The sequence below is a fragment of the Capra hircus genome, chromosome 12, assembly GCF_001704415.2.
Source record: "Capra hircus breed San Clemente chromosome 12, ASM170441v1, whole genome shotgun sequence".
Lineage (NCBI taxonomy): Eukaryota > Metazoa > Chordata > Mammalia > Artiodactyla > Bovidae > Capra > Capra hircus.
This window is the reverse complement of record NC_030819.1, coordinates 61,076,013-61,102,916: the sequence shown is the minus strand read 5'-3', so window position 1 is coordinate 61,102,916 and position 26,904 is coordinate 61,076,013. Positions and strand designations below refer to the sequence as shown.

General features: G+C 41.9%; 1 protein-coding gene across 4 annotated transcripts in view; it reads left to right on the top strand.

Annotated features, from left to right (window-relative positions):
* Window positions 1–26,904, top strand: part of DCLK1 (doublecortin like kinase 1) — a 350,660-nt gene that overhangs the window by 263,848 nt on the left and 59,908 nt on the right. For 2 of the 4 annotated variants that reach the window (XM_018056655.1, XM_018056654.1), the window contains exons 6-8: window positions 2,702–2,796; window positions 18,016–18,103; window positions 20,759–20,867. In XM_018056655.1, the coding sequence (XP_017912144.1) occupies window positions 2,702–2,796; window positions 18,016–18,103; window positions 20,759–20,867 (292 nt within the window). Of the gene's footprint in view, window positions 1–1,355; window positions 1,748–2,701; window positions 2,797–6,730; window positions 11,609–18,015; window positions 18,104–20,758; window positions 20,868–26,904 lie in introns of those variants that run through there. The other 2 variants (XM_018056656.1, XM_018056657.1) reach the window with 2 other exon arrangements.

The window sequence follows — 26,904 nt, the reverse complement described above, 5'->3', positions numbered from 1 at the left end:
GGGTTCAATCCCTGGGTCGGGAAGATGCCCTGGAGAAGGAAAGGGCAACCCACTCCAGTGCTCTTGCCTGGAGAATCCCATGGACAGAGGAGCCTAGCAGGCTACAGTCCACGGGGTCGCAAAGTCGGACACGACTGAGCGACTTCACTCACCCACTGTATTCACTGGCCAGGTTATCATCTTTATGCCTCCGCATCTGTAGAACAATGCTGCTTGCCTCACAGAGTTACCCTGAGAGTTCAGTGAGACAACACTGTGTGTGTGCACGTGTACGCACGCAAATAGACAGTAGTTGCGTGCATGCTCAGTTGCTCAGTGGTGTCCTGCTCTTCGTGACCCCCATGGACCCCGGAGGGCTCCTCTGTCCATGAGATCTCCCAGGCAAGAATACTGGAGTGGGTTGCTGTGCCCTCCTCCAGGGGATCGTCCCGACCCACAGATGGATGCCATCCTACATTGGCAGGTGGATTCTTTACCACTGAGCCACCTGGGAAGCCCCGTATATACGTATATGTGTATATATATAAAAGGTTTAAGTGTGTTAACTAGTCCATGGAAAGTAAGTTTTTGATAAGCTGAGATGCAGGCATAGTGAGTACTTAGGAGATGCAAACTTTTTGTTGTTGTTTTGTTTTGCTATTTTAAGCTGACTATTCCTAGGACAGTTTTACTGGGCCTGCACTTTATCTTTTTTTTTTTTTTTTAATGTTCCACTGGCTGAGATTAGAGTCCCAAAAGTAAAAAATGTGAGTACTGTGTTTGCTTTCCCATTTGCTCATTTTTTCCCCAGTCTGCGTAGGGGTGATGTAAAGATGTAAAGTGATGTAGAATGTGGGCAAAGATGATATTCCCAGAGCCTGTTTTCAACCCTAAGGCATCTCCTGCCTTATCAGCTGTAGATTCTGCCTCTGCCCACAGTTCCTGAGTCCTTGCCTGTTTCAGACCCCTTCCTGTTAGAGTCACCCTAGGCAGCAGGCTCATTCAGCAAAGACAGGACCAGAGAAGGCACACGAATCACAGCATTCTTGGTGCTGCCTACTTCAATCTGTTAAAAAAAAAAAGGAAAGTGTGTAGTTGCGTGTGTTTTAGATGGAGTCACCAAATAAATTTCAAAGGCAAAACACAAATTAGTACAGCATGAGTTCTGTGACATTTGTTAAAGGTCTTTGGAGAAGATGACAAAACAAGGAACTTCCCACATGCACGGGCCCTGAGCTTCGGTGCAAACATTGTGTGTGAAAAATCAATAAACATGTACCTCGCCACTGAATTTTCTGAGGGTGGACTTATTACCCCTTGTTCCCGGAGAGTCACTGGGCTTCGGAAGAGGTCTTGTCATTTTGATTTTCATATGAGTCACTAGGGCTCTTGCCCCCAGAGGCACTTGGTTATGATTCAGTGTGGAGCACCCTGAAAGGACTCTGCTTCCGGGAGGCCGTGGTGCGGTGGGGGTTGCGGTGGTTCCGCGTTGGCATGAGGCTTAATTGACACCTTTGATGTAGCCTAAGACAGAACCCGCACCTCCCACTGCTGCCTGGAAGACGTCAGCCTTACGCAGGAAAGGCATCTGCTGATGAATCCTGCATCTCATTCAGCCTGCTCTGGGAGCAGCCTTAGCCATCCCTAACTAATCCAGCCGCTTCCCTCCTCCCTCCGCGGTGCTGGGTTTAGTGCTGAGAAGGGATTTCGCCTCTTGCTCTTGTCAGGTTAGACACTGAGACTGTGTCCATGTTAGAACTCATAGAAGGTAAGTTAAATGCATGATCGCTCTCTCCCTCATGGAAAAATGTTTATGTTGCACCCTGCAGAATGTGTGTGTCTCACTGCTAACCCGACTTCCTTGGCTGTGGATGTAAAACATGTAACAAAAGAAAAGTTGACATTTTTATAGGCAGAGTAGTGGCGGACTCGATACATCTTTGTAGAGTCACGTCTTTAAGTGTTTTGTCAGTTCTTAGAGGGGCTGCTACAAAGAGAAAAGGATGCCTTACTTGAGTTCTGTGACTTTGACTCAGTCTAGGGATAATGTGTAGCAGTCTTGAGAGACAGGTTGATTCTGGTGATTTAAACCTATTTAAAAGAAAAAAAAAAAATCAGTTTTATCTTCAACAGCAGGACAAACTAACTGAGGAGTTTCTGAGTGTCTGTGCCAATTACTTCGTCCTGCTGGAGTCAGGTCCTTCCAAGTTAGGCTGGGGGATGTACCGGGCACAAGTGGATGCAGAAACTTAACTAGAATCGAGTTCTTAACTCTTACAAAGACAGCCATCTGCTTTCACAAGTCACTGGGAATATCGCTTATGAGCTGTGCTAATACTTACTCCCACTGGCTTGTACTAGGCAGCTCAACTAAAGAATTAAGCATGAATTTCATTGAAAAATGTCTCAGAACCACATGCCTCATATCTCTGGGCACAGTTAAAAGCATCATTAATAAATCACCAGAAAAGTTGTGCAAAGTACTTTTATATATATATATATAAAAAACCTGCTGCTATATTTAACACAGGATTCACAAAACAAGTAAATTTCTGAAGAAGGTTTCTCCCTGAAGCTAGTGTTCAGGACTGTAGATAAAAAGGTGTCTGGAATTTTAGCAAATGTCCCTCTTTAATTGTTTGTTGCTCTGTGAAGCTGATTTGTCAGGACAATTCTTTAATAAGCCATTTTTTTTTCTCTCTGTGATTCTCTGCGCTTCCAGTTAATGGAACCCCGGGTAGTCAGCTCTCTACTCCGCGCTCGGGCAAGTCTCCCAGCCCATCACCCACCAGCCCTGGAAGCCTGCGGAAGCAGAGGGTAAGAGAATAAGCGAGCTCCCCATTTAAGACCTGTCCACGTCTTTGTGCAGATGGCACAGTGCCAGCAAACAGCCCTCTCAAGTTAGGGCTGCTTGTCTCTAAGGAAGAACCAGGTGAGGGCAGGAGGTGACCGACAGTGGGTCACTGGTTTTGGCTCTGGTTTCTCTTAGCTAGGACTTGGGACCTTAAGTTTCCCAGTAAAAATTGTCCTGATCTTCATTCCAAGAAGAATAGACAGTTGTTGCTTCACTTTTAAACACTTTTCTCTTTTTGTCCGGAACACATAAAGACTTCAGTGGCACTGGTTTGTAAACTTCCTGGGCTGTAAGGATTTTCACTGGAGGCCTGATCGCTGGTCACCAGCCTTCCTTAAGAAGGGAAAGTGCCTGGTTTGGAGAGGTTGGCGGGCCCTGGCGGGACTTGCTTTATGGCAGAGGATGGTGATCCAGAGCCACTGAGGGTCTGTGCTGCACAGATGGGTACGTGTGACCTGTGTTTTTGTGAATGAATCCCACGCCAAGCACCTTCTCTTTCATCACGACCTGCATGTTTCTTGTAACTTCTTGTGTAATAATGGAGATACTGATTGAGTTTGGAGATCAGAGTCCCAAGCTACCGGAAATGGTGTTAGTTTCTCCATTGCTAAGGGAGAAGCTGGGGGTAAGCTCTTCTTTCTGGATAGGAGAGCTGCTGTTTGGATCCGCTCACAACCTGATTTATCCTTTCCAGTAGGATTGAGGCAAGAATAAAAGTAGTGGGATGGGGAGGAGGCAGATGGTACAGTGGAGGCAACAGGGGGCCTTTCAGTGTCCTGATTTCACAGGCGAGGTGGGGAGGGATGTGTGCTCATAGGAACTCTGAGGATGCTGTTCCCTGAACATTTTAATAAGTGAAGGCTCCTTGACAACTTTTGAACTCAAACCTGGATTCTTGAATGTGGTCTCTTGTCCTGTGTGCTTTAAAATGAGACTTCTACGTTCCATACATTTACACTGCCTCCGAGAGGGAAGCACCCCTTTGCAAGCCTCCTGCCAAGGTTGTGTTCACACACCCTCTAAAGTGGTGGGCAGGGGACTTGAGTCAACCCCTAATCCGTTTGGAGCCTGGCCCGCCAACATAGCAGGTTGTATCGTCCTGCTCCACCGAACCTCCGAATGTCAGGTGTGCCTTGTTTAGATGATCCAGTGAGGCCTGGAGCTGGGCACCAGTTCCTCCACTAAACGGCTGTGTTATCGTAGGTAAGTCTGTGGTCCTCTCCAGGCCCCCTCAAAAAACAAAACAAAAGACTCTTTCCAGATAGAAAACGTTATCATTCTACTCCAATTCCATCTGAGTGCTATACCTATGCTTTCTTCTTGGTCACAGGATAATTTGGCATTTTAAAGTATAGAAATCATTAGTGACCTACTACAAGAAGAAAGATCCAGATTCATTTAATCTCCCAGATGTCTGTGGTTAAGTGGAGAAAGGGGTAATGAGTGGTTCTTTTCTCATAAATGTTCCCCAGCAAGGCCCCTGTCTATAGGGGCAAGCCATTAGAAATAGGACAGGGACTTACTTTCCTGGTGGTCCTGTGGTTAAGACTCCATGCACCCAATGCAGAAAGCATGGGTTCGATACCTGGCTGGGGAACTAAGATCCTGTATGCCCCACAGCAAGTCCAAAAAATAAAAGTAAACTTCTAATTTAAAAAACAATAGGTCAGATGGGGCCCTCTTGCATAGAACAGTCTCTCTTTTGAAGTGTATACTCTGGAGAGTACGCCTGGCATTGAACTCTCCCGTCATCCTCTGGACTAATTACATTAGATTCAGGATTCAGCTCATGCTTAGCTGTCGAGGTTAGATTAGAGTGTTTGAGACTCCCTGCCAGCAACCTGAGCATCTCTCCTGCTGGCTATATGGAGGAGACTTCCATCTTGGGGACATGAAACGCTTGGCACAGCTGTCCATTTGTTGGCAAATGAGGTTAGAATGTGCTCCTGCTTCCCTCTGTATTCCCTACTTCCCTATGACTGTGTCCAACTGAGGCAGAAAATTTCCATCCAGCTCCGAGCAGCTGTGTGGCCGGTGGCTTATGTAATTAACACTGCCAGCGCTTGGGAAGTAATTATAAGGGATGGTCCTCTTAGAGAGTCTTCATTTTGTCATTTAAGCTACCAATGCCAGAGCCGTACTTGAGAGGGAGAAAACAATCCCGTTTGTTTTAAGGAGACAAAGGTTTATCATCATCTGAAAACAGTTATTAAGCACATGTTGTGAGCAGAGCACGAGATAGTTTAGAGATGGTTCAGTTTCCAGGCTTTTGAATTTAGGCCATAAATGAACATCCTCCATCCATGTACCATGTCAACGAGTGGAAGCACTCCCAGCTGCTTTAGTGAGAGGAGCTTTCATCTTGGTGTGGAGGCAACTACATCAAATAATCCCTCCCAGTTAAAATGAGCCTAGAATATCCCTAAAAACCGATCCTGTTTCAAATTTGGTTAATATTCTTCTCAAATGGTTGGCTGTACTCCTATGCAGGAAATACTGAAATAAGTGAAAGATGGCAAGTGCTAAAAGAAGACACTTCAAAGAATAAATATAACTCTTTTTATTGCAAATTGGAAAACAGTAGCTACTTCTATTTTTCCTTCTGTGTTGCCTAGCAACATGGCCAGGAAAATGAGTTGGCTGCTTCTCTCGCCAACACACACACTCACACACGCACACTCTCACACACACACTCTCACACACTCACACACACTCTCTCACACACTCACACTTCATACCTCATTTTGAAACACAGGAATGTAAGTTGCTTTTTTTAAGGATTATTGAAACATTTGACTGCTTTTTCACAAATTAAAAAAAACTTTATTTTTATATCATTTATGATGGTTTAATCAGCTTTTTGTCCTTCCCTTAAAATTACATTTTGTTACCTCCTTCCATATTTTAGAATAGTCCTATACAATAGGAATCTGCACGCCAGATACTTTTCTTGATGAAAATCCCGATGGCAGTGTACCGAGTAACTGTCCTATTTTTCCTAAACACTGTCATTTAAATTGCTGTCTAGAAGTGTTTGGTCACAGAAGCAGATCCTGGAGGATCTCTTCTATCCATGAACTTTCTGGGGTCTCATTCCTTAATACATCAGGAAGAAACGTGTTACCTTGTGTAGGTCGAATGAAGCTCCCCATTATACTCCCACATGGCTGACTTTTGTAGATTATCTGATCAGTCAGATGATGTGAGGAGTGGGTGGTTCAAATTAGAAAGGAAGCCAGGATTCTAGACACTCTCTGCAGATATGAGCTGGTTGCCTGGAGACCAACAGAAGGATCTTGTAGCAGAAGGAGGCGGAGGGAAGAAGAGGGGAGGCGATGGGTGAGCCTTTGGATAACCAGGAAGAACTTTGGGAAGGGAGTAAGGAGGTCAAGTTCGCATTCTTTCTGTCTTCCACACATATAGTTTTGAAAACACAGTGTTTATTGGGTGTATGCAGTACACAAATGGTAACCCTTGGGTTGCTGCTTTGGGACCGGAATTTGCTGAATGCGCGCTGGGGCTCCTAGTCAATTATTGTGTGAGGCAAGCATGTTCCTCTTCTTCCCAGAACGGGATGGAAGTGTCTGAGGAAGAATTGCCTTGACACGTAGTAGCAGGGTGGCACTGACAGACGTCAGGCTGTAGAACTCAACTGCACAGAAAGGAAGGCGAAAGCTCATGAGCAGCTCAAGCCAAGAAGGCAAAAGAGCATCCTTTGCATCTGTTTAGATGGCTTCTCAGCTATGATCTTTCCTCTCATCCAAATGTGGTGACTTTAGAAGGTCTGATGACATTAGAAACCAAGGATGCCCATTCGGTTTTGCTCCACTCCTAAGAGAGCCTCAGGGCACCTAAGAAACCCAAGTAAACAAATCTGTACCGCCCTTCGTCTTACAGGACCTGTATCGCCCCCTCTCTTCGGATGATTTGGATTCAGTAGGAGACTCAGTGTAAAAGACACAATGGAGCAGTGTATATGGTTTGTGGTTGGGTGAAGGTTTCACGTTTCCTAAGAGAAAGTCTAACAGCAAAATACACAAAAGAGTTTTGCATACCTTGAAATGATAAAGCCCAAATCATATAAAAGGAAATATCCAGGCATTTCATACTAGTTCTTGAAGGAGATTATTTTTTTCCTATTGAGAAGATTTGATTAATTTGATTGAGGAGATTGAACACAAATGGGCTCAATTGGTGAGGGTTTTGTGCCAGACCTGGCTTTAGATGAATTTCATATATGGGCCCGATCTTAGTGTCAGAACACACTAATGGTGTAGCAAGGCAAAGTCATAATTTCTTTAGATGGGGCTTTCTTTTTAATCAGAAGTAGACATGTAGATACAATTTTTCTGTCCCTTTCTGTGCAGATTTTCTGGCCAAGCAGGTTCAAATGGTACTAAGCAGACACTTTCCCCTAAAGTTATATAGTCTTCTTAAAATTTGGATTGCTGATTTTTAAAGTACTTTTATTACAAATTAATAAAAAGTATTTGATTAGAGTTCTTTTTCTTCCTAGACAGTATTTCAGAGCTACTTATCACACTCCTCATACGTGAATTAACATATGAGGAGAAACTGTCATGTGAAATATACAACTCGTGAAGACTTACATTAAGCATTAGGAACTTTATTTTTGTTGTTAAAAGTAAATTTTACTCTTTATACTTATCTTTCATTGAAAACAGCATAAGCATAGATTAAGCGTGAAAAACTTGTTTAATGTCATTACTATAAATTATATAATTCCTCCTTACAATCATGTATGCAATTTTTCAAATGTATGAAGGCTGAAGTTAGGAAACTTTTTTTTTTTTAAACATACAGACCTAAAAAAAATGTCTGGACTTCTTCCAAAAAACCAATTTGAAAAGCAAAAATTCTTTTAAACAGTACTATATAAATCAGGTCCCAAATAGCCAAATCTCTATTCTGATACATGCTAGATGTTACTGGTATTTCGGAAATTTTCATATGCAAAACTCCTTTGTGTTAAACTAAGTCTATGATTATAACCCATTGTTAAGCATTAACCTACTAATTCTGCTTTCCTAGTCCTCTATTTAGAAATTATAGTCAGCTTTGCTTAAACATAAAACATTTATTTTTAAAGCTGAATGTTAAGAATGAATTTAATGTGTATGGTCTGTTGTATTTAAGCCATGCCTTAGTGATCATTTAGTGTTACTAGTTCAAACACTAACGATGTAAGACTTGTGTAGCATGGTTTTGCCATTTCACAGGCTTGACATATCTCAGTAGGTGATAAATTCACAATGAATGATGCCATTTGGAGGTTTGTACTTGTTTTTTTCCCCAAAATTTTACTTGAAAATTGAATTTAAAAACAAAATGTTTGATTCAAGATGGAGAGAAATTCAGTTGTCATATAATGTTTTAAATGTTATCAATTTATCTCCTTGATAAATTGCTCAACTATCAAATTTTACCATCTGGTTTATAGTTACATATGCTACTATCTCACTTTCCAAGTGAATAAAATACTCCAACCATAAGAAGAATATTTTTTAAAAAGTCCAGGCAACCTAACAGCATTTGAAAATTTAGCCTTGTAATAATTAGTGCCTATTATCCTGTCTGTTGGAGAGAAAGACACTTCTCTGGCAGGTTATTTGAGAACCGCAAGCCGAACCATTCCATCTTGAAAGAACAGTTCATAATAATACCTGATCCAGACTTCAGGTTTTAAAACTGTTTCCAATAGAAATTGTGAACAGAGACTCCTGCTGAGATCAAAAGGCTGCTTTGTTTTAGCTGAAACAGTAAACATCTGTGAGGTTGCCTGTGCTGGTGTCTGTTCTAGTTATGTCTTCGTAAAATGCATTACTTAATACAGTTGAGTCCATAAGAGATTAGTATGTATTTGACTGAACTGTCAAAAACGCAAAGAAAGCAGTGAAACAGTTACCTTAAATCTGGTGGGGGTCAGATAGTCCAGAACAAAAATAAATTCTAGTGATTTTAACTTCCCTGAACTGTCAATCTTTTGGACAGCTACTGCTTAGAAAGGTCCAATAAACGCTATTTGTTCTGTGTAAGTGGCAGATATCGCCAACTGATATGAAGCCCAGGGCTTTGTTTAGACATGGCAAAAAGGAACTGGACTTGTGCTAATTGCCGATAGATATCATGGCCAACTTTCCATTCAAGCGGTTCTGAGGGAAATGCTATTCCACGGCATTTAATCTTTTGAACATATGACTTTTATTAAAGGACTGTTCAGAGGCAATATATATCATTTACTTTTTGAAACTAAAATCCCTCAGAGATTGAAACAGCACACCATTTATAGACTTTGAGATCTCTTTCTATGCAGAGCATAATTCCATTATACTAAAACAGAAATATATATGAAAAAATCCTTAGCATCAAACTAGATGTTTTCAGTTTTTTGGTGGAACTGAATTGATGATTTATAGGCACTTAAGATTTACTTACTTTCAGAATTCTTTTTAGAATATTAGACACTGAATTTTTAAATTGTTCTCCTGGGCAGAAGAGACCTCCAGGAAAAGCAATGCATTTTTGTTCTTATGGTAAACCTGAAATGTTCTGTGAAGACACTGCACTCTAGGTAAAAATTGGATACTTTTTTTCATTTGCACTTATTCTTTTTCCTTTAGTCATCATAGAGAACAATGTAATAAATATACTCCTGCTTTTAGCATTTTAGAAAGGCAAATCCTAATCATTTATCAAGTATAAACTTCATTGTGAACTCAAAAGACTGGTTCTGAAAGCCACATGGCTGTTTCTTCTTTGCCTTGCTTAATTAATTAGGTGGGGGTGGGATGGGGCAGAAATTTCCGTGTTTTCATACTGTCGTAGACTTTTAAGAAGTTTCAGGTCCACCCATTTACACACACCCCTGTGTTCTTAAATTAGCTCATCTAAATATTTTAAAAAATCAAGTCGCTTCTAAAAATATTTTGAACCAGCATTCAATTGCCATATGGGTTCCCTGTGTTAACCAGCAGAGGTTTTGGTTACATCCAGTGTAAATCTATACATGATTTTTTTTTCATTTAAAAACAATGAAATCTAAAAACCGCATTTCTTAAAACAAATAATATATAGAATAATATCCTTGAAAAATAATTCCAAACATTTTAGCTATTGAACTACTAAATTTTTCATATGTGGCATATATCTACCCAGGTGTGTAGGCATTCGTATAAATTAGCAAGGGTCAGTGTGTATATGGGTGTGCTTATGTAAGTATTATGTAAGTATTGTGTAGACCATGAATAGTAAAGTATGGTATTTGTGACACAGCCTTGTAAGTTACTGGCTCTTGTGGAATTGTATGTAAAACCTTTCTGTCATAAATCATTACACATGACATATTAATTGGGGCATGTTTAAGTTCAAAGGTAGTTTGCTAAACTAGTATGACAAAATGGTTCCAAATAATAGGCAGATATACTGATTTAAACAATTTGGAAACCAGATAAACAAACAAAAAATTTCAAATTCAGACAAATTCAGTGTTTTATTAACTATTAAATATAAGCATTCATTAATACTTATATTGTTGTGACTTGATAGTCAACTATTAAAGTGATTATATACTATCACTGATGTTTCTCTGATGTGTATGATATGTGGCAATTGTCAATCAATATTCATTTAAAAAGCTGATTTTATAGGGTTGTGAGTAGCTGGGTATTGTACTGAAACATGAATAGAAGAAAATCCAAACTATATTTGATTTGAACTAAGTTTCATAACGGAGCCAGATAACCTATAAGGCAGTTCTGTATGTTCTTTCAAACATGATTCAAAACTGTTCATGTATTTTCAGTAGTAAGCTTACTATACTTGCCATGTGTGTATATATCTGTATAAATATATACACACTAGAAACTGTTAACTGAGTGAATATACTATATATGCATACGTTGTCTATTTATGCATATTTGCATTAGCCTGATTAGCATCTCTAATTGTGCATGTCAGTAACAACAGTATCCCACAGAAGTGTACTGTGAAAATTAGAGATATACTGAGTTCAATATACCAGTTGCCTGATGCAGTTTGTTATACTGTCAGCTGAAAAATACTTGTAATTTTGTACCTGTAACACATGTGGAAAAGATAGGAAATCTGAGGCCCTAGCTATAATTTTTCAGGGTGCATGATATATAGTGTCTTTAAAATGTGGTTCGTTTTAGTAAAGATGATGGATAAATTCCAAGAGAGTGTAAATGATGCATGTAATACATGGGTGTTTATATTATATATGGCCACAAAATGGTTTTGAAGCTAGGGTAGAAGGTATCTGAAAGGTCACAGACAAAGAACTATGAAATTTAATTTTCTTGTGATTTTTCTTTGCGTTTATATTCATCAGTAAGCAAGGAATCGAGTTTATTCTCAGGACATTTAACTTCAAAATACACTATGAATGTTGCAAACTTGGATAAGATTTTTATAAAGAGGTTGATATATTTCCTGCTTACATTTTGAGTTGCCTGGATATGTATTCTCTTTAAAAAGAACATTTGGTGTTAAAAATGTTTTAAACAGCAACAGGTTTTAAAAATCCATCAGTTGAGGCCATCAGCAGGGTTTATAGAGTGCAATGCTGAAATGTTCCATTGAACTACCCGGTTTTGAAAGCTCCATCAGTGTGCTGTGGTTTCATTGTAAAATGTTGTACTTTGTGTTTCCCACTGGACCATGTTATTCCTCTCAACATTAATGTTGTTACACTTACCCCTTAGAATAACTATATAATAAACAGGAAAAACTGCCTATGTTGTTCAGTGACTTTCTTTCAGAAAACTTGGTAAGTAGACACTGAAAAATGAAATGACTGTGTGGAGCAATGTTTACCTTCATTATCATATTTATGGTGTTTTGTGACGTGATGAGCATCAGTAGGTGAGACTTAAGACACTGCAGAATGATATCGCATGACATCCAAAGTATCAAATGCTGACAGTAACATGAACTAAGACTGCCTGGCGAAGAACTCTGTTTTACTTGGCTAGAGTAAAATTATTCCTTTCCTCTCAGGCTTGCCTTAAGAGTGAATATATCAAACAAATTGGCAACTGTTTCTCCTGAAAAAAAAAAAGAAATTTTAAATATACTTTCTCCTAGGCATGAAGGCATTTTTCCCAAGGTTGCCTAATTTGCAGGGGGAAAAATGTGTATGTGTATATAGGTACGTGTGTGTGTGAAAGTTATTTTAAAAGCACCAAATGATATTATATGTTTATTATAAATAAATATGTAATGTTTTATTATATATTTATATAATATAAAAGTTAAATAACTATAATAAATATATAATAAAATACTTGATTACCCAACTTTAATATAGAATTAAAACCAATAATCTATTTCGTTCATAATATGGTATTTCACTGGCCTTGTTGGAGAAAATAATTTACATTAAAATTATTATAGAAGTCTGAAATTCTATATAAGTTTTAAATCTAACACACTTTTACTAGGTTCATTTTAACTTTGAAAGTATAATTTGCTTTAATTGGTTCTCTTTATTGTTTCCATGGACACCAGATATAGTCGATGCTGAAAGCAGTAATTGGTACAACTGGAAGGAATGTTTGGAAGTGAAAGTGAAGTCACTCAGTCATGTCCAACTCTTTGCAGTCCCATGGACTGTAGCCTGCCAGGCTCCTCCGTCCATGAAATTTTCTAGGCAAGAGTACTGGAGTGGGTTGCCATTTCCTTCTCCAGAGGATCTTCCCGACCCAGGGATTGAACTCGGGTCTCCCGCATTGTAGGCAGACGCTTTACCGTCTGAAGCACTAGGGAAGTCCCACTTTCACTTTCACTTTACAAATGAAATAAATTCCAAATTGTGCTTTACTTTCTGAATATAGAGTTTAAAATAAAATGGAGCACGTGCCTGAAAAAGTAGTGACTAGCTTCCTTCTTTACAGGCTGGGAATCCAAACTGAGGAGTAAATCATGGAGGGAATTATTTTATTGGGAAGGTATAAACTAGATGGCTTCTTGGTCCCCCTTCAAACGATGATCTCACGGAGTGCCCGTTCTAAGAGGAGATCTGGTGCCAGCCAAGACCAGTGGTTGCGATCGGAGTGTATAGATCCTGGCTTTAAGTGAGCATGATGACTAGCAGCCGAACAGTGGAGGCAGAGCAGACTGCCCGACAGTCATAACTAAATACCTTCACTTTTGATATCTTGGCGCCCGTGGTTTCGCTATCATGGGTTTAATGCCAATATTCTCATTTTCTTTTTTTCTTCCTCTAAGTAAACCAATTTCATGAATACCAGTTCTATAGTCTTTTAAAAACTTTATGATAAGCTTTTATATGTTTCACTGTTCATTCTGAGTTATGCACATGGTTGCCTGTGCCATAAACGTTAGGTTTAAATATACTATGGAGAATGCAGACAAAGGAATTTGGGAAAAGAAATTTCTTTTGTGCCTTGTTTCAAGTAATAGAGCCTTATTAATTATTACATATTGATGTCATCAGCTTATTGTCCTTTACCCATTTGCAAAGTAAATGTATGATTTTTCTGTATGCACACACAGTCCCTTGGGTCTCAAGCTCTCTACACCAAGATTATGAATTAATTTTGCTACATGAGGTCATCTTTAGAGATTCTACAGACCTCAAGTCAGGATCACCAAGACAATTATAAGAGTTTGTTAACTATTTGTTGGTTGTGTTTCCTTTATAAAATTGATCCAGTTGATGTTTAAATTCTTATATTGCCATTTCCCCCCCCCCAAAAAAAAAGATTACCAAAGTAATAACCATACACCAAGACAAAATATGAAATGGAAATAATACAATTATCAAGACAGAGCTAAAGTTATCTTGTGAAATTTTTCTCCCTTGCTTATATCAGTCAGATCAATTGGATATTTCTGTAATCTTTATCTGGTGTGGACCCCAGCTGAGTAACACCAATAATATGAATACAAATGGCAGGAGTAACTCAGACCATTTATATTTGAAATGAACTTTTTTATCACATAGTCATCAGATACATCTTGGTAAAATGTGGTTAGAACTGTTATGTCAGCTTTCTCACTTACTTCAAAAAGTGTGATATGTTCTCCATCTGTTACATGATCCCAAGCTAAATAGCTACACTTAGGATGTGTTCTTACTTAGGGCAGTGCTTTTATGAAGGTGTGCCATAAAAGCATCCAGGTGCCAGCAACCTGTCCACCTGGTTCCCATTAAATCCGCTTCGAGGTGATGACATTTCAAATGTCACAGTATCTCTTAGAGCAGCTAATTGTATTAAATTCTAAAATAACTATGGTTTTCACTGTATACCATATGCCTTGGAATTAGCAAACTGACTGAAGCAAACACAAAATCTTATGATCATGTATACTGTTAAATGGTTTATGTTCTCTGAAAAAAATTAGTGAATTGATTTCATTTATAAGCATGGCAAAATATAAGTGGACTCTTCAGCTCTATGTAGGTCATAAATAAAGACTGATTCATCTCATTGGGTTAATTCTAAAGAACATGAACTACACATTTCCCCTGTATTAGGTTCAAAAACCTTCAATCAGACTTAAGGCAATAATCAAAATGTTCACAGTCTGTCTAAGGTAGTATATTTAGGAGTAGTGATGAGGGTACATAGAGGGCCATGATGATTACTGAATGGCTTCAACTGAGAGAGTACAATATGTTAGATAATAAAGTGAGAATCCAGAAAATAACAGGCTGGAAGGATAGGAATGTAATAAATTCGATATTAACATGAATAATTGAGAAGTCTTAGACTCGACCCAAAATACTAACCTCTCAGACACAGACTATGGAGATCTGACACCATATAGGCTTCAAAGTCATGTTGTTGCCTATAAGCCAGTATGATCTTAAAGTGCATTGGTATTCTATTCACAAAGAAGAAAACACTACCCTTCTCTGTTCTGTGTTGGTCAGGGCACACCTAGAATATTTCATTTGCTTTGAGCACCAGCATTAACCAGAGATATCGACAAATGGAGAATCAAGGGGTCATGGGGTCCTGTCTTACGACAAATAACCAGAGAGACTAAGATTACTGAAATTGAAAAAGAGAAGACACAGAAGGGGTTCTGTGGCTCTTTCCAAATTTTGGAAGCCTTGTCCTATTGGGAAATGCACTGTACTGGGTGGCTCCGGAGGTGAGAGATTAGAATGACAGATGGAACATAGCTCACCTTATTAACAATTGGCGGGCTGCCTCGGAAACAACGGGTTCAGTACTGGAGCTGTTTGCACAGAGGCCGTTTGACCCTGTGGCTGGGATTTTTATAGTGGGCATTTGGTCTCTCAATGGAAGTAGGATAGAAGAAGTAATATTTAAGGTCCATTTCAGTTCCTGCAATTGTTTGAATCCATGAATGGTCATTGTCCTGGAAAGGTGTATCACGTGTAACCACTTTACTTCTTTGAGGAAAAGCAGAAGTAACGAGAAATTGAATACATTTATTTTACTGTATTTGACATGGTGGATGAAATGAGAACTTTCCATTTTTAGAGTACCATATTTGTAATTAAATGTTCTCTTACAATTGTTACTTTCAGATAGCATGAAATTTGAAATGACCTGGAGTACATTTTGAAAAGTAAAGTTGAAAATAAGCAATTTTAAGCATAAGCAGACTTGTGTTAACCCTACTTTTTTTTTTTTTTTTTAAACCAGAGCCTAAAACCTTGAGGGGTTTTGTTCATAAGGCAGAGAAAAACACAGCTGGCACTGTAGCAAGCGTTCAGGGCATCAGACAATTGGTGGCATTGTTGAAAATGTAATTCATTAGTTGATAAGGCAGTTTAGTGAATAATATCCAGCAAGTTTATTAAACATTACAGTTTAAAAGAACGCTTTCAAATTATTTGGGTGAGTGTTCTGTGTTGAGTGTCTGGTGTTCTTATTAAAAGAACAAGATTTTGGAATCGAGTCCATAAGTCGTAGGCATCTTTGCTAGGAAATACGCTACTAGTCTATTAATTTGAATGCTTGATTCTGAAAGAATGTGTCTTTGTATTCTAAAACACCATATGATGGGACAGCACCTGCCACCCCAAACCACAGTGTGTCCGCATTATTAAACACCATTTGTGATGCTGGAGGAAGAAATTCAAGGATTGAAAGGCTCAGAAGAGAAAGTCTACATTGTAAACATTTCTTTACTGTTTTTCTGCTTGGAACAGGATTGTGTCTACAGCAAAAGCAGTGACCCCAGGGATAAAAGATCTCCCTGTTCTGGAAAACACACACCTTCCCCTCAAATGTGGTAGCACTAATGTTTCTTTTCTCCAGACCTTGACCTTGTAAATCTGCCTTGTTTCAACCTCCTATTCCAATACTATAAATACAAGGTTTTCACAAACAGACATTCATACAAGAGCACGCTCAGAGGCTCAGACATTCACAGTGCCTTGGAGAGAGTTGGCGGTGGCTACAGTTAGTGTCAGAGCCATCTGACAGGGCCACAATCTGAATCCCTCTTTCTGACCTGACAGAGGACGAATGGGCACTGCTGGCCACAAGGGGAGGTTGAGTGAGAGCGGATGGAAACGGCTCAAGTTACCAGGCTAGGCTGATGGATGGGGGATTCTTACAATCCTGGGAAATAAAGGGCACATGACACAGACTGCCACCACACTTCAGGACTAACCACCAAACTCCCAGAGTAACCACCAAACTCCCAGAAAGTCTTAGGAGGAGGCAGATGTGTCACGGCTGTGAGTTTGACTTTTGTCCCCATTATGGCAGCTGTCAGCTTGGATGAACTTGTCCCATGGAACATGGTCATCTTAACACACCCCGGGGAATGCTGTGCAGTTGACCCAAATGGCCCCACAGTGACTGAAGTAGCATTTCCCCAGTTATATTCATCCTTTGGGTGAAAACTGAAGTCTCTGAATTTGCCATGCAAGGTGCTGTTGGGCACAATAACTGTATGTGAAACTCTTCCTTCCGGCTTTGTGCACATTTAAGGCTGGAGGGCATGGGGAGGAGGTTGAAGGGAGACAGGTAAGCAGAGGAAAAGTAGGTCAACGTTGCTTCTCACCACTTCATTATTAATTCAGCTACAGATTCTCTCTCCCTTCTCTCTGCTCCACAGACAGCCGGCACCCTGAGCCAATGCCGCCCCCTCACCGCCTCCTGGCTCCCATCAGGCCAACCAAGTGGATAAACCCAGGCAAACAGAAGGAGGATCTTTTAGGACAAGCTGTGTTCATTACTTAGAAACAGCGTCGATATGTGCACATTGTCTTCTCAAGGAATAGATGCAGAGATGGAAAGATTCATTGTTAAAATACTGCCTCGTAGCTGATCCCAGTATTAAATATTTGGTGTTGTTTTGTCCTCAGAGCTTTATATCCTGTAAGAGGGCATAGCAGCCCACTGCAGTATGTCTTGCCTGGAGAATCCCATGGACAGAGGAGCCTGGTGGGTTACCGTCCATGGGGTTGCAAAGAGTCACACACGACTGAAGCGACTTGGCACACGCTCTGAGCTTTATAATATAGCTGTTACCCTGTTTGCTCTCATGAATCTTGAGTCCAAATACACCCAGAATTTGAATCACAAGGCTTAGGCTTTTAGTTTCTTCTTTGCCTCAGGAAGAAAAGTAATTATCATAAGTAAATGTTTCTTGTTACATAACATTTAACGTATCAATAACTTGGTTAGTGCTTATGTCTTTATCACAAAGTGGAATTAACAAACCTACTCTTTAATCTTTCCCCAAGGATGTGGCAAAGCTGAATATTTTTTTAAAGGATATTCCATAAAAATCAAACTGAAGAAAAAATTTTTCTATGGTAAGAATAAAAAAAAAGATCAGACTGACCACTTGTATGGAAGAGTGAGGTGAGGCACCTCAAATCTGCCAAGCCTAAACAGTGAGCAAAGGATGCTAATTTTGAGAAAATGGAATGAAAGTCATGGAACGTCCAAATCGACAAGGATGAGCCTGGCACAGTTAACACCACCCACCGTTGGTTAAGAAGCTGGTGGGGCGCGGTAGTCCCCCTTGAGTGGTCCGAGCGCCTCTCTTTCTGGGCATGGAGACCAGTCCCCTCCGTGGCAGTGGGCGCAGTTGCTGCCCGAGCTTCTGGGCCGGGCACAGCACCTGCAGACATGGGGCAGGATCCACAGTTTTTATTCTCTGTTTCCATTTTCCTCCAGAGCTCTCAGCATGGCGGCTCCTCCACTTCACTTGCATCCACCAAAGTCTGCAGCTCAATGGACGAGAACGACGGACCCGGAGAAGGTGGTAAGCTTGGGATGTGGTGTCTGAGGAGAAGGCGTAGCTTATATCCGGACGGATAATGGGTTGGCTAAATTTAGTCCAGAAAACTGACATTTCTCCAGCAGAATGACCCTGAAGCAGCTCAGGGTCATTGCAAGGGGGTAGACCAAACGTGGCTCTCACCAGGAGTGGTATCTGCTCTCCAGGGCTGGGAAGAGGGAGTCAGCCAAATGTGGAGACCTTTCCCACCCTCCAAAGGCGTAAGCATTCTTAGAAGGCCAGCTCTTGCCCTCCTTGCAAATAAAAGGGGCTAACTGTCGCCTTTGTTTTCCAAATTCAGTGCACTTCTATAACAAGAGACATGTTTTCTCTTTGACTGAGATAGCCCTGCCGAGGCACTCAGACTTCAGTAAAGTCAATATGCGAACATCTGGCTTTACAAAAAGACTGAATTGATGGCAAATGGCAAAAATATTCTTTGGACCTCCAGCAAATTCACTTTAGCAAGTGGTCACGTGACTCGGGTTATGGAATGGGTGTTTCCTGCTAACTCCTGAATTGTTTTGGATGAGCCTTTCCTGTCCTCTGCATCTTAGTTTTTCTTCTATGAAATGGAGATTGTATCCTAATACATGCTTGTTTCCTCCCTGGACGTTATTATCAGACTGAAATCAATTATGGGAAAGTATTTAGGAACTCAGGTATAAAACTGATACAATCAAGCCACTGTTAGAGAACCAGTACCCCTTATTTGTTTGAAGGGATAGGATTTAATTTTCCAATAAAGTCCCACTTGGGGGAAACACTTCATTATGTTACATGAGATACATGACTGACCCAAGGATTATTTCCTGACTGCCATGCAATATCAGACTTTTTTGGTATTTCCAGAAGGATGAAATCCAGCCATCCAGAAGTCGTCTTTTGTTCCAATGTGTTTTATTTACTTAATGAAACAAAATGGTCCTTGACTAAGCCCGTGGCTAAGTCTTCTTAATCAGAGGCCTAAAAGATATATTTTTATATAGTCAGGGGGAAAAAAACCAAGCCATGTGCTCCAGATGGGTGTCCCTTCATGGAAACATAGAAGCATCTCCTTCCATTTCCCATCTGAAACCGGACTTGCCTCCAACGGATCAGGATGGTTACTTTTATTATCCATGCAGGAAAGAGCCTTAAGACCGTGTCATCCAAGAGATGTTTTGTAAATTCGGGTGCTTTACAGTGGCTTTGAAACTTCTCCAAACATCTCCTGTAATAACCGTAGGCCAGACAAAAATCCCTAGGCTGCATCTTTCAGACGGATGCAAAATGACAGCTTCTTTGGGGTGAGATGGAGCAGGGAGTGGAGGAAAGGCTCCAGCTCTTGCTCTTTTCAGAGACCTCTGAGATGGCTTCTAGTGGGTTAAAAGTGAAATGTCACCTTTAAAGAGGTGAAGAGGTTGCAAAATGCCAAGGACAAAAGCAGTAGCGGCAAATGTCCTACATTTATACCGTGCTTTCCAGAAATCCCATCCACTCCAGCATCCAGAGGGGTGCAGGGTGGAGATGATCACAAAAACAGAGTAAAGCTTCCTTTAGAAGATGCCTGCCGGTTGTGAGCTTCTATTGCCCGTTCTCCAGCCCTGCAGACTAAACTCAATGAGAATATGGAAATCGCCCAGAAAGCCCTTTTGCCACCTAAGGTTTTAATTTTATTTTGAGAAGAAATGTTTAGTCTCAGTTTGTAATAAAGGTCAGAAAAGGAGCACATTTAGAAAGCGCACTAGGCTTCCACCACATTTTGTATTCAGGTTGCCTGAGGGAGAAGCCAGGATTTATAACTTTAAAGCATGTAAATTTTAGGGCCCAGCTATAAAAGGCTTTTTATACCCCTAAGATGTTAAAGGTTATCCACTATATTTATGTGACCTAAGTGTGGCTTATTTAGTTTTATGACCTTAGATATTTAAAGCATTATTAGGCATTTGTAAAATATTTCAAAATGCATTTTAAGGGGGAAAATGCGTTGTGTTAGTGGCACTAACATAATTGAAACTACAAAACTGTTCTGTTCGCAGACATAATAGATACTGCAATTTTAACTCAACATCTGCTACGCAGGTTGCTGGTGAGAACATTTGTCCAAAATCTGCTCGTTGATACTGGGGAGGGGCGGTGATCAGTGCTTAGTTCTAACATAAGGAATTTTACGGAGATCTCTATTTCAGGATGTAGTAAAGCTAAGTGTCCAAACAGCAGGCATTTTTCATGCTTGTATGGTGTCAAGCGGTCCAGAGTCCCTTACAAACTGCATTTTCCTCCCTACCTAGGAATGTCATGTCTCTGAACACCATGGGTATTCATAAATGCTATTGATCAAATTGGCATGAAATGAAAAGCAAAACTTCCTCCTCAGACAACCCGCTTCAGCAGAAGCATTAGCTGGTCTTACATAGGTGGGAATGGACCCCATAGATTTTACATTTTCTTTAAGTTGATCATTTGTTTTAGTAGAAACAGTTGATTTTACAACGTCAGCAAGGGGCTAGGGGTGGGAGACTGGCCTGCCTGTCCAGAAAATGACATATTGATTCTGAATCAGTGCCAGTCTATTAGATGATACTTCTAAACGTCTCCTATGCAACTACATCTGTGTTCCCTTTTCTACCAATAAAAACATACTAATGATTCTTTCAGAAGTGTCGGAGGAAGGCTTCCAGATTCCAGCCACAATAACAGAACGATATAAAGTCGGAAGGACAATAGGAGATGGAAATTTTGCTGTTGTCAAGGAATGTGTAGAAAGGTGAGAAAGATATCATTTGCATCGAGCTTTAAAGGAAACACTTGGGGTTATGTTTTCCGAGATTGTGTCTTTATTTGCGGTCTGAGGCACATATGGAATAGGTTAATGTCTCAACTCCAGATGTTAAAAAAAAATGTAAAAGAAAGAACAGCTCATCTAACAACAGACTTGAAAAATGTAGTGATTTCTGGGGACAATCTATAAATTAAGAGCTTTGATTTTTCTTTTTAATGTACTCAGCAAAATGTTGCCAGCTCTTTCAGGTAAGTCCTTTTATTTTGTTTAAAAAAAAAAAAAAGCTTAATAGTTTCTTCTACATTTTGGGGAGACATTTTGTGAATGTCAGAACATTCTTTGGTGTATTATTTCTCACATGTATATGTCATAAAATTAAATATAAGAACTTCGAAAAGCTTCACAATGCAACTGTACTGATCCCCACAAAAAAATAGCATTTAATACATTAAAATGTTTTAAAATGAATGAGCCAGGCGCTCTTGTGGGCCAAAGGGGAAGGCTTAGAGTGAAAGGTTTATCCCTAGGATCTCAGTACCTAATCAAGGACAGTAGCAGGGGCTACTAGTTGGAGAAGTGACAAGTAATAGTTATAGCCCAGATTAAGGCCGCCTCAAACCCTGAGTCCAGCGTTAGATTTGGAATTCCTTACTTCAGGAGGGCCCGATCGGCCAGCAGCTTCTTCTCAGGGCTGGTGAGCAGGGTATTGGAGAGCCAGAGGCACGTGCCCCTCTCCTTAAGGGAGCGTGTCCGCTGGCTTCCAGGGGCTGGCTGGGGTGAACGTCTTCCCCAGTGTTCTTTTCGGCCCGCCTGCCCGAGTTCTCAACACAAAGGCTCTAAGCTCTGCCTCTGTTTGAAGCAGATGCCTCAGACTAAAAGTTCTAACCTGCAGAACTCGGAACTTATTTTTCTGCAAGGCCTTTGACTTAGAAACAAAGATTCAAGTCACCTTTGAGCTGGACGTCTGCCTGGGCCTCAGACACGAGGGTCCTGAGTTTGGCCAGTGTCCACTGAATTGCTTCCCTTCACCCTCTGCCCGGCTAAGGCAATGGAGCCCCCGTTAGGCTCCCCTGGAGCAGTGGGTCTCACACTGTGCCCCTCCCCGCATACCAGCTGGGCCAGGCCACTCCTGCAGACGTGGTGGCACCCGCCTCGAGCAGCCACTCCTTGGTGGGGAGGGGCAAGAGTGGTGGGCAGCTCGAGAAGCGCCTTAGCGGACCCTCCCAGGCCCTCTCCCCTCCTCCTCTCCGCCCCACTCCCACCACAAAGCTGGACAGTTTGCTCCGTGACTGACAAACGCAGAAAATGCCCCATTACTTTTCTCGGCCTCACGCCTCCCCAAACAGGAGCAACCACTGTTTACTGAACATAAACCATATACAAGGTCCTTAACTTAGGATGTTTTATTGACCTATCATAATAATACCATGGTGTTGGAACTATTTCCATTTTATATAAAGAACGCCTGAAGAATCTAAATGCCTGTCAGTAAGCGTTCAGATAGTTAAGTATTTCTATTTGGCAAGGCTTGGATGCTAGTTCAGCTCCAAACCCCGCGCCACTGGACCACTCTGCTCCACTGCCCCCCGCCTCCAACCAGGGCCAAAGTCGCACACGTCACGTTTGTCCCTGTACGAAGGAGACAGAAGTGACATCGGGAAAGCCATTCTCAAAGTAATGGGTTTGGAAGTGTGTGTGTGTATAATTTGGTTTTTCATTTGTGCTTTTACTGATAGGAAAGGCAACCCCTTTAAATGTAATGTGTGCTGCAGCAGAAAATCCCGAGTTCAGCATCGTGGTGCTCTTCCCCTGCGGGACCTGGTTCCCTGCCAGGGGCGTCATCTGTTGAGTCTGGCGTATGCCCGTCTTCAGATCATGATGGCATCTTAGTCCCATGGCCCTGGTCTTCCCAGATAGAAATTTCTCATTTCTTCATCCCGGATTAATTTCTTTCTTTCTGGTTTAGATTGCGTCCGTTTTGCAGGAGTTCACATCTCAGGTCTTGTCGTACACGCCTTCAGAGTCTAAGCACCAGGTTGCTCCCCGAAGTGTTAGCCTTCAGCTCCCGCTGAACCAGAACATATGGCAGCTGCCCCCTCTCCTCAGAAGTATCCTGGAGTGATCTTTTAATACTTTCCAGAGGTCCAGGAAAATAAAAGGGAGCTAAGAATGTTTTGAGCGGCATACACTGCTTGTGTGGGGACATTCTGCCGTATTTGGAAGGACGGATGTGGATGAACGAGACCAGGTCGACCCCTCCTGCTGATAGTGATGTGTCACAGGGGAGGGTTTCCTGCAACGGTGGATGTGGTGGCATCGCATCCCTCCCCTGATTCTGTGTCAACACATCCCATCCTGGGGCCTGCCAGGCCCATTTCAGTTTCCACTTGTCTCCCTGTAGCACTGTCTCCAGTGGCCTCGGGAGCCCTTAGGATGTGCTGAAGGGTGCTGGCAAGCTTTAGAAGCTGTTTTGTGGAGCCTTTTGAGGCCTCAAAGAAAACTCACAAAGCTGAAATGTGCTAAGAAGAGGTCCGAGGATGGATAGAGGGCTTGAGATGAGGTGCCCTTCGTCCCTGGCTTCCTGGCTCTGTGTGGATTAATTACCGGTCAAGCCACAGGTACCAGTAACGCGGCTGTGAGCAGGCATGGTGTCTCTGGTGGCTCCCGGCCCTCCTCCCCACCTGACTGCTTGCATGTTTTGGCAGCACAGGATTCAACTGGGTTAAAATTGTAGCCACTCCTGATTCCCTTTCTCCTTGCTCCACCTGGAGATGCAAAGAACTACACGTTGAGGGCTTCCCCAGTGGTCCAGTGGTTAGGGGTCTGCCCAGCAGTGCAGGGGACGCCAGTTCAATCCCTGGTCTGGGACGATCCCACGTGCCACGGAGCGGCTAAGCCTGTGCACCCCAACTACTGAGCCAGCGCTCTGGAACCCACGAGCCACAGCTATGGAAGCCCGTGTGCCCAAAGCCCACGCTCTGCAACAAGAGAAGCCGCTGCAGTGGGGAGACTGCCCACCTCAGTGAAGGGTAGCCCCTGCCCACCACAGCTAGAGAAAGCCTTTGAGTAGCAACAAAGACCCAGCACAGTCAAAAAAATAAGTAAAATTAATAGGATAAACTCAAAGAACCACACGTTGAAAGCACTGGCTCTGGCAGTGGTGTGAGACAGGCCCACACCCACAAGAACAAGCTGAGACTGCAGTATCGTCAACATGGGTGCACCCACCTAGAATGTCCTCAGGCGTTTGAAGAACCGTGCACCTATAATTGGAGGCATTTGCTTCTGAAGTGGGATTTGGAGGATGAATCAGTGGGAAAGATTTTGTGTCTCTCAGCTGACAGTGTTCTTTCCTCCCTAAGGATACTCTGGCCCCTGATAGCCTCAAGGCCCAAGTTCACATTTAAAATACAGCTCCACTCCAGAGATGTCTGACAAGACACTTCTGGGGTGCCTCTGTTCTCTGCTCACAGAGGAGGCTGAGATTTAGCTTTGATTACAAAGGGTGCTGTGGATTCACTCCTCAAAGAGACAGGGTCTCCCTGTCATGTCCTAAGCGCCATCAGCCTCTGGAGTTCTCCCAGCTCCACCAACGTGTTTGGAGGCCCTGCTAGTTCAGGCCTCCGCTGGGCATTTCCGGGGCACAGAGAGAGTCACACCGCCGCTCTGCTTGAGGACCTCACCCATAAGCAAAGGATCACCATGACAGTCAGTAAAGGCTGTGGCAGAAAAATGCCTGCGAAACCGTGTTTCCTCTTCCACATAATCTTCATAAAAATCATCAAAACAGAGCAAACGACAAAAATCCCTTTGGTCTAGAGTGCCCTTTTCATTAGCATTCTGTAGCCCTCCAGGGCTGAGGGAAGGGGTGAGAAGACTGTCCTGGGGCCCAGAATCATTGCGCTAAACAAGATAGCGTTCTCCAAACCATCATCAGTACAACCCTGAAAGGCTAGATTTAGTTCCAATTTGTAAAGTTCAGACATTTCTCCCTAGTAGTTCGAGCTCTAGCCTGGGGTCAAACTGAATAGGAACATGACCTTACACACTGAGCTCCTATGGACAAGGAGGAAACCCAAGCTTGTCTCTTTAGCTGTGGCCTTTGAGGTCTCTATGATTCCATGAGCGGTCAAAGCTGTAATTTCAGGAACATACGCGCGAACAGCCTAGATGTTCCCCAGCAACCCAGGTGTCTTCTCTCCTCCACACACCGAACTGTAGACTCCTTGAGGTCAAAGGTCAGGTCTCTTATCTCCCATGTGGCTGACAAAGAACCACACTCCTGCTTACTGGATGCTGACACGGGCACCGCGGTCCTCAGTTTAGAGTATGGAGGAAGGCAGATACTTTGAGGTTTTATTTCTTGCCAAATGTTTTCTTTTACCGACTGAAAGCAAGCCATAACGTGTTTATTCTTATGGTGGACATTTAATCCTAACACCTGTTTTTAGTCTTATAGTCCAGATTCATCCTCTTTCCTTATAAACATGCATTTCTAGTAATTAAGGATTTTATTATGACTTTATAGTTCTATTCTCAAAGAATCCAGGAAAAAAAACAAACTTGCAGTATTAATTTTGGTGGTTCCTCCACAGGGCTCTTTGATACAAAATGTGGGTAAATCTGAGTGAGTGTTGACTCTTATTTTGTAAGATTCTGGGTAGTCAACCCACAAGGTCCTCTTCCTAGGAAGCTATGGGCCGCTACGGCTCAGGTTTGCTTGCATTTGCCCCTCAGCTGGAGGCTCAGCATGCAACCTGGTTGCCTGGTGTCCTGGAAGCCAGCACGCTCACTTATTTGCTGAGGATTCTGCTGCTTGTGTGTCTGGCTGTAGAGGAGGAGTCAGCCTGCCTGGGTCCCACTCCAGCTTTCTGTTTTGAGTATAGCAAAGCTTTAATGTTGCTCATTCCAGGGAAATGGAGGATCAGGTGGTAACCATGGGGAAGACACAGCCGGGAAATTGCCGCTCTTCTAACCAGCACCTTCCCAAGCACCGTCCTAGCTCTCTTGCCCTGCCTGGTACGGCTGGCTCTTATCAAAGCTTTCAGTCCTGAAGTCCAGATTCCCTGCGATCAGATGAAACATGCCAGACTAGACTGGAAACTGCTCATATATTCCAGTCTCAGATTTGCTTTATTATAATTTTGTGTGTGATCTGTGAAATGCAAAACCCAGAAACACTTCAGCTTTTACTTTTCCTCTTGATTAAATATTTTCATGGTTGCAGATGAAACTCTTCAGAAGCCTCTTAAAAAGTGCCGCTTAGAGAGTCCCTGCGATCCTTCTGGGATGTGAGCCTCCTGCATTGGCAGGCAGGTTTTTCACCACTGCTCCACCTGGGAAGCCTCTAGACTTTCTCATTAGATACAGTTATAACAGTTTGGTTAATGTTTATTTTATTCTGCAAGCTAGTACAGTGAAGGGTCCTGGAAGTGCAGTGGGAGAAGGAGCTTTGGAAGTAAATGTTACAGGAGGATTTCCCTGGTGGTCCAGTGGCTGAGATGCGACACTCCCCACGCAGGCATCTGGGTTCGATCCCAGATGCCACAACTAAAGGCCCCACATGCCACAACTAAGACCTGGCACAGCCAAGTAAATAAATCAATAAATATTTTAAAAAGAGAAGCAAACAACATGAATGGTTTCTAAAATGCTTGAAACACATTGTTACTATCTGGTCTCTTAATTTATAGGCACATCACTGTCTTGCTCTTACCATAACATACGACTAGGAAATTCCCCTTTGATTCTCCAAAGTGAAAATTTTAAAACCCTATTTTGAAATTTTGTTCTTAGTCAACTTCACTCCCATTGTATTCATTTGGATCTCTAAAATTGGCCTTTATCTATAGGTAAGGAGCTGAACTCTCTTGGATTCCCAACTAGATCTGAAGTAGAAATGATTGTGAAGTAGTGGTTCCTGATGACTGTTAAGAATGCATTGTGTCCTTTGACAGTGGACCGTCACTGTTGGCACTACAGTATCTTAGAAATGGTCACACAAGTTAGGAAGCTATTTAAA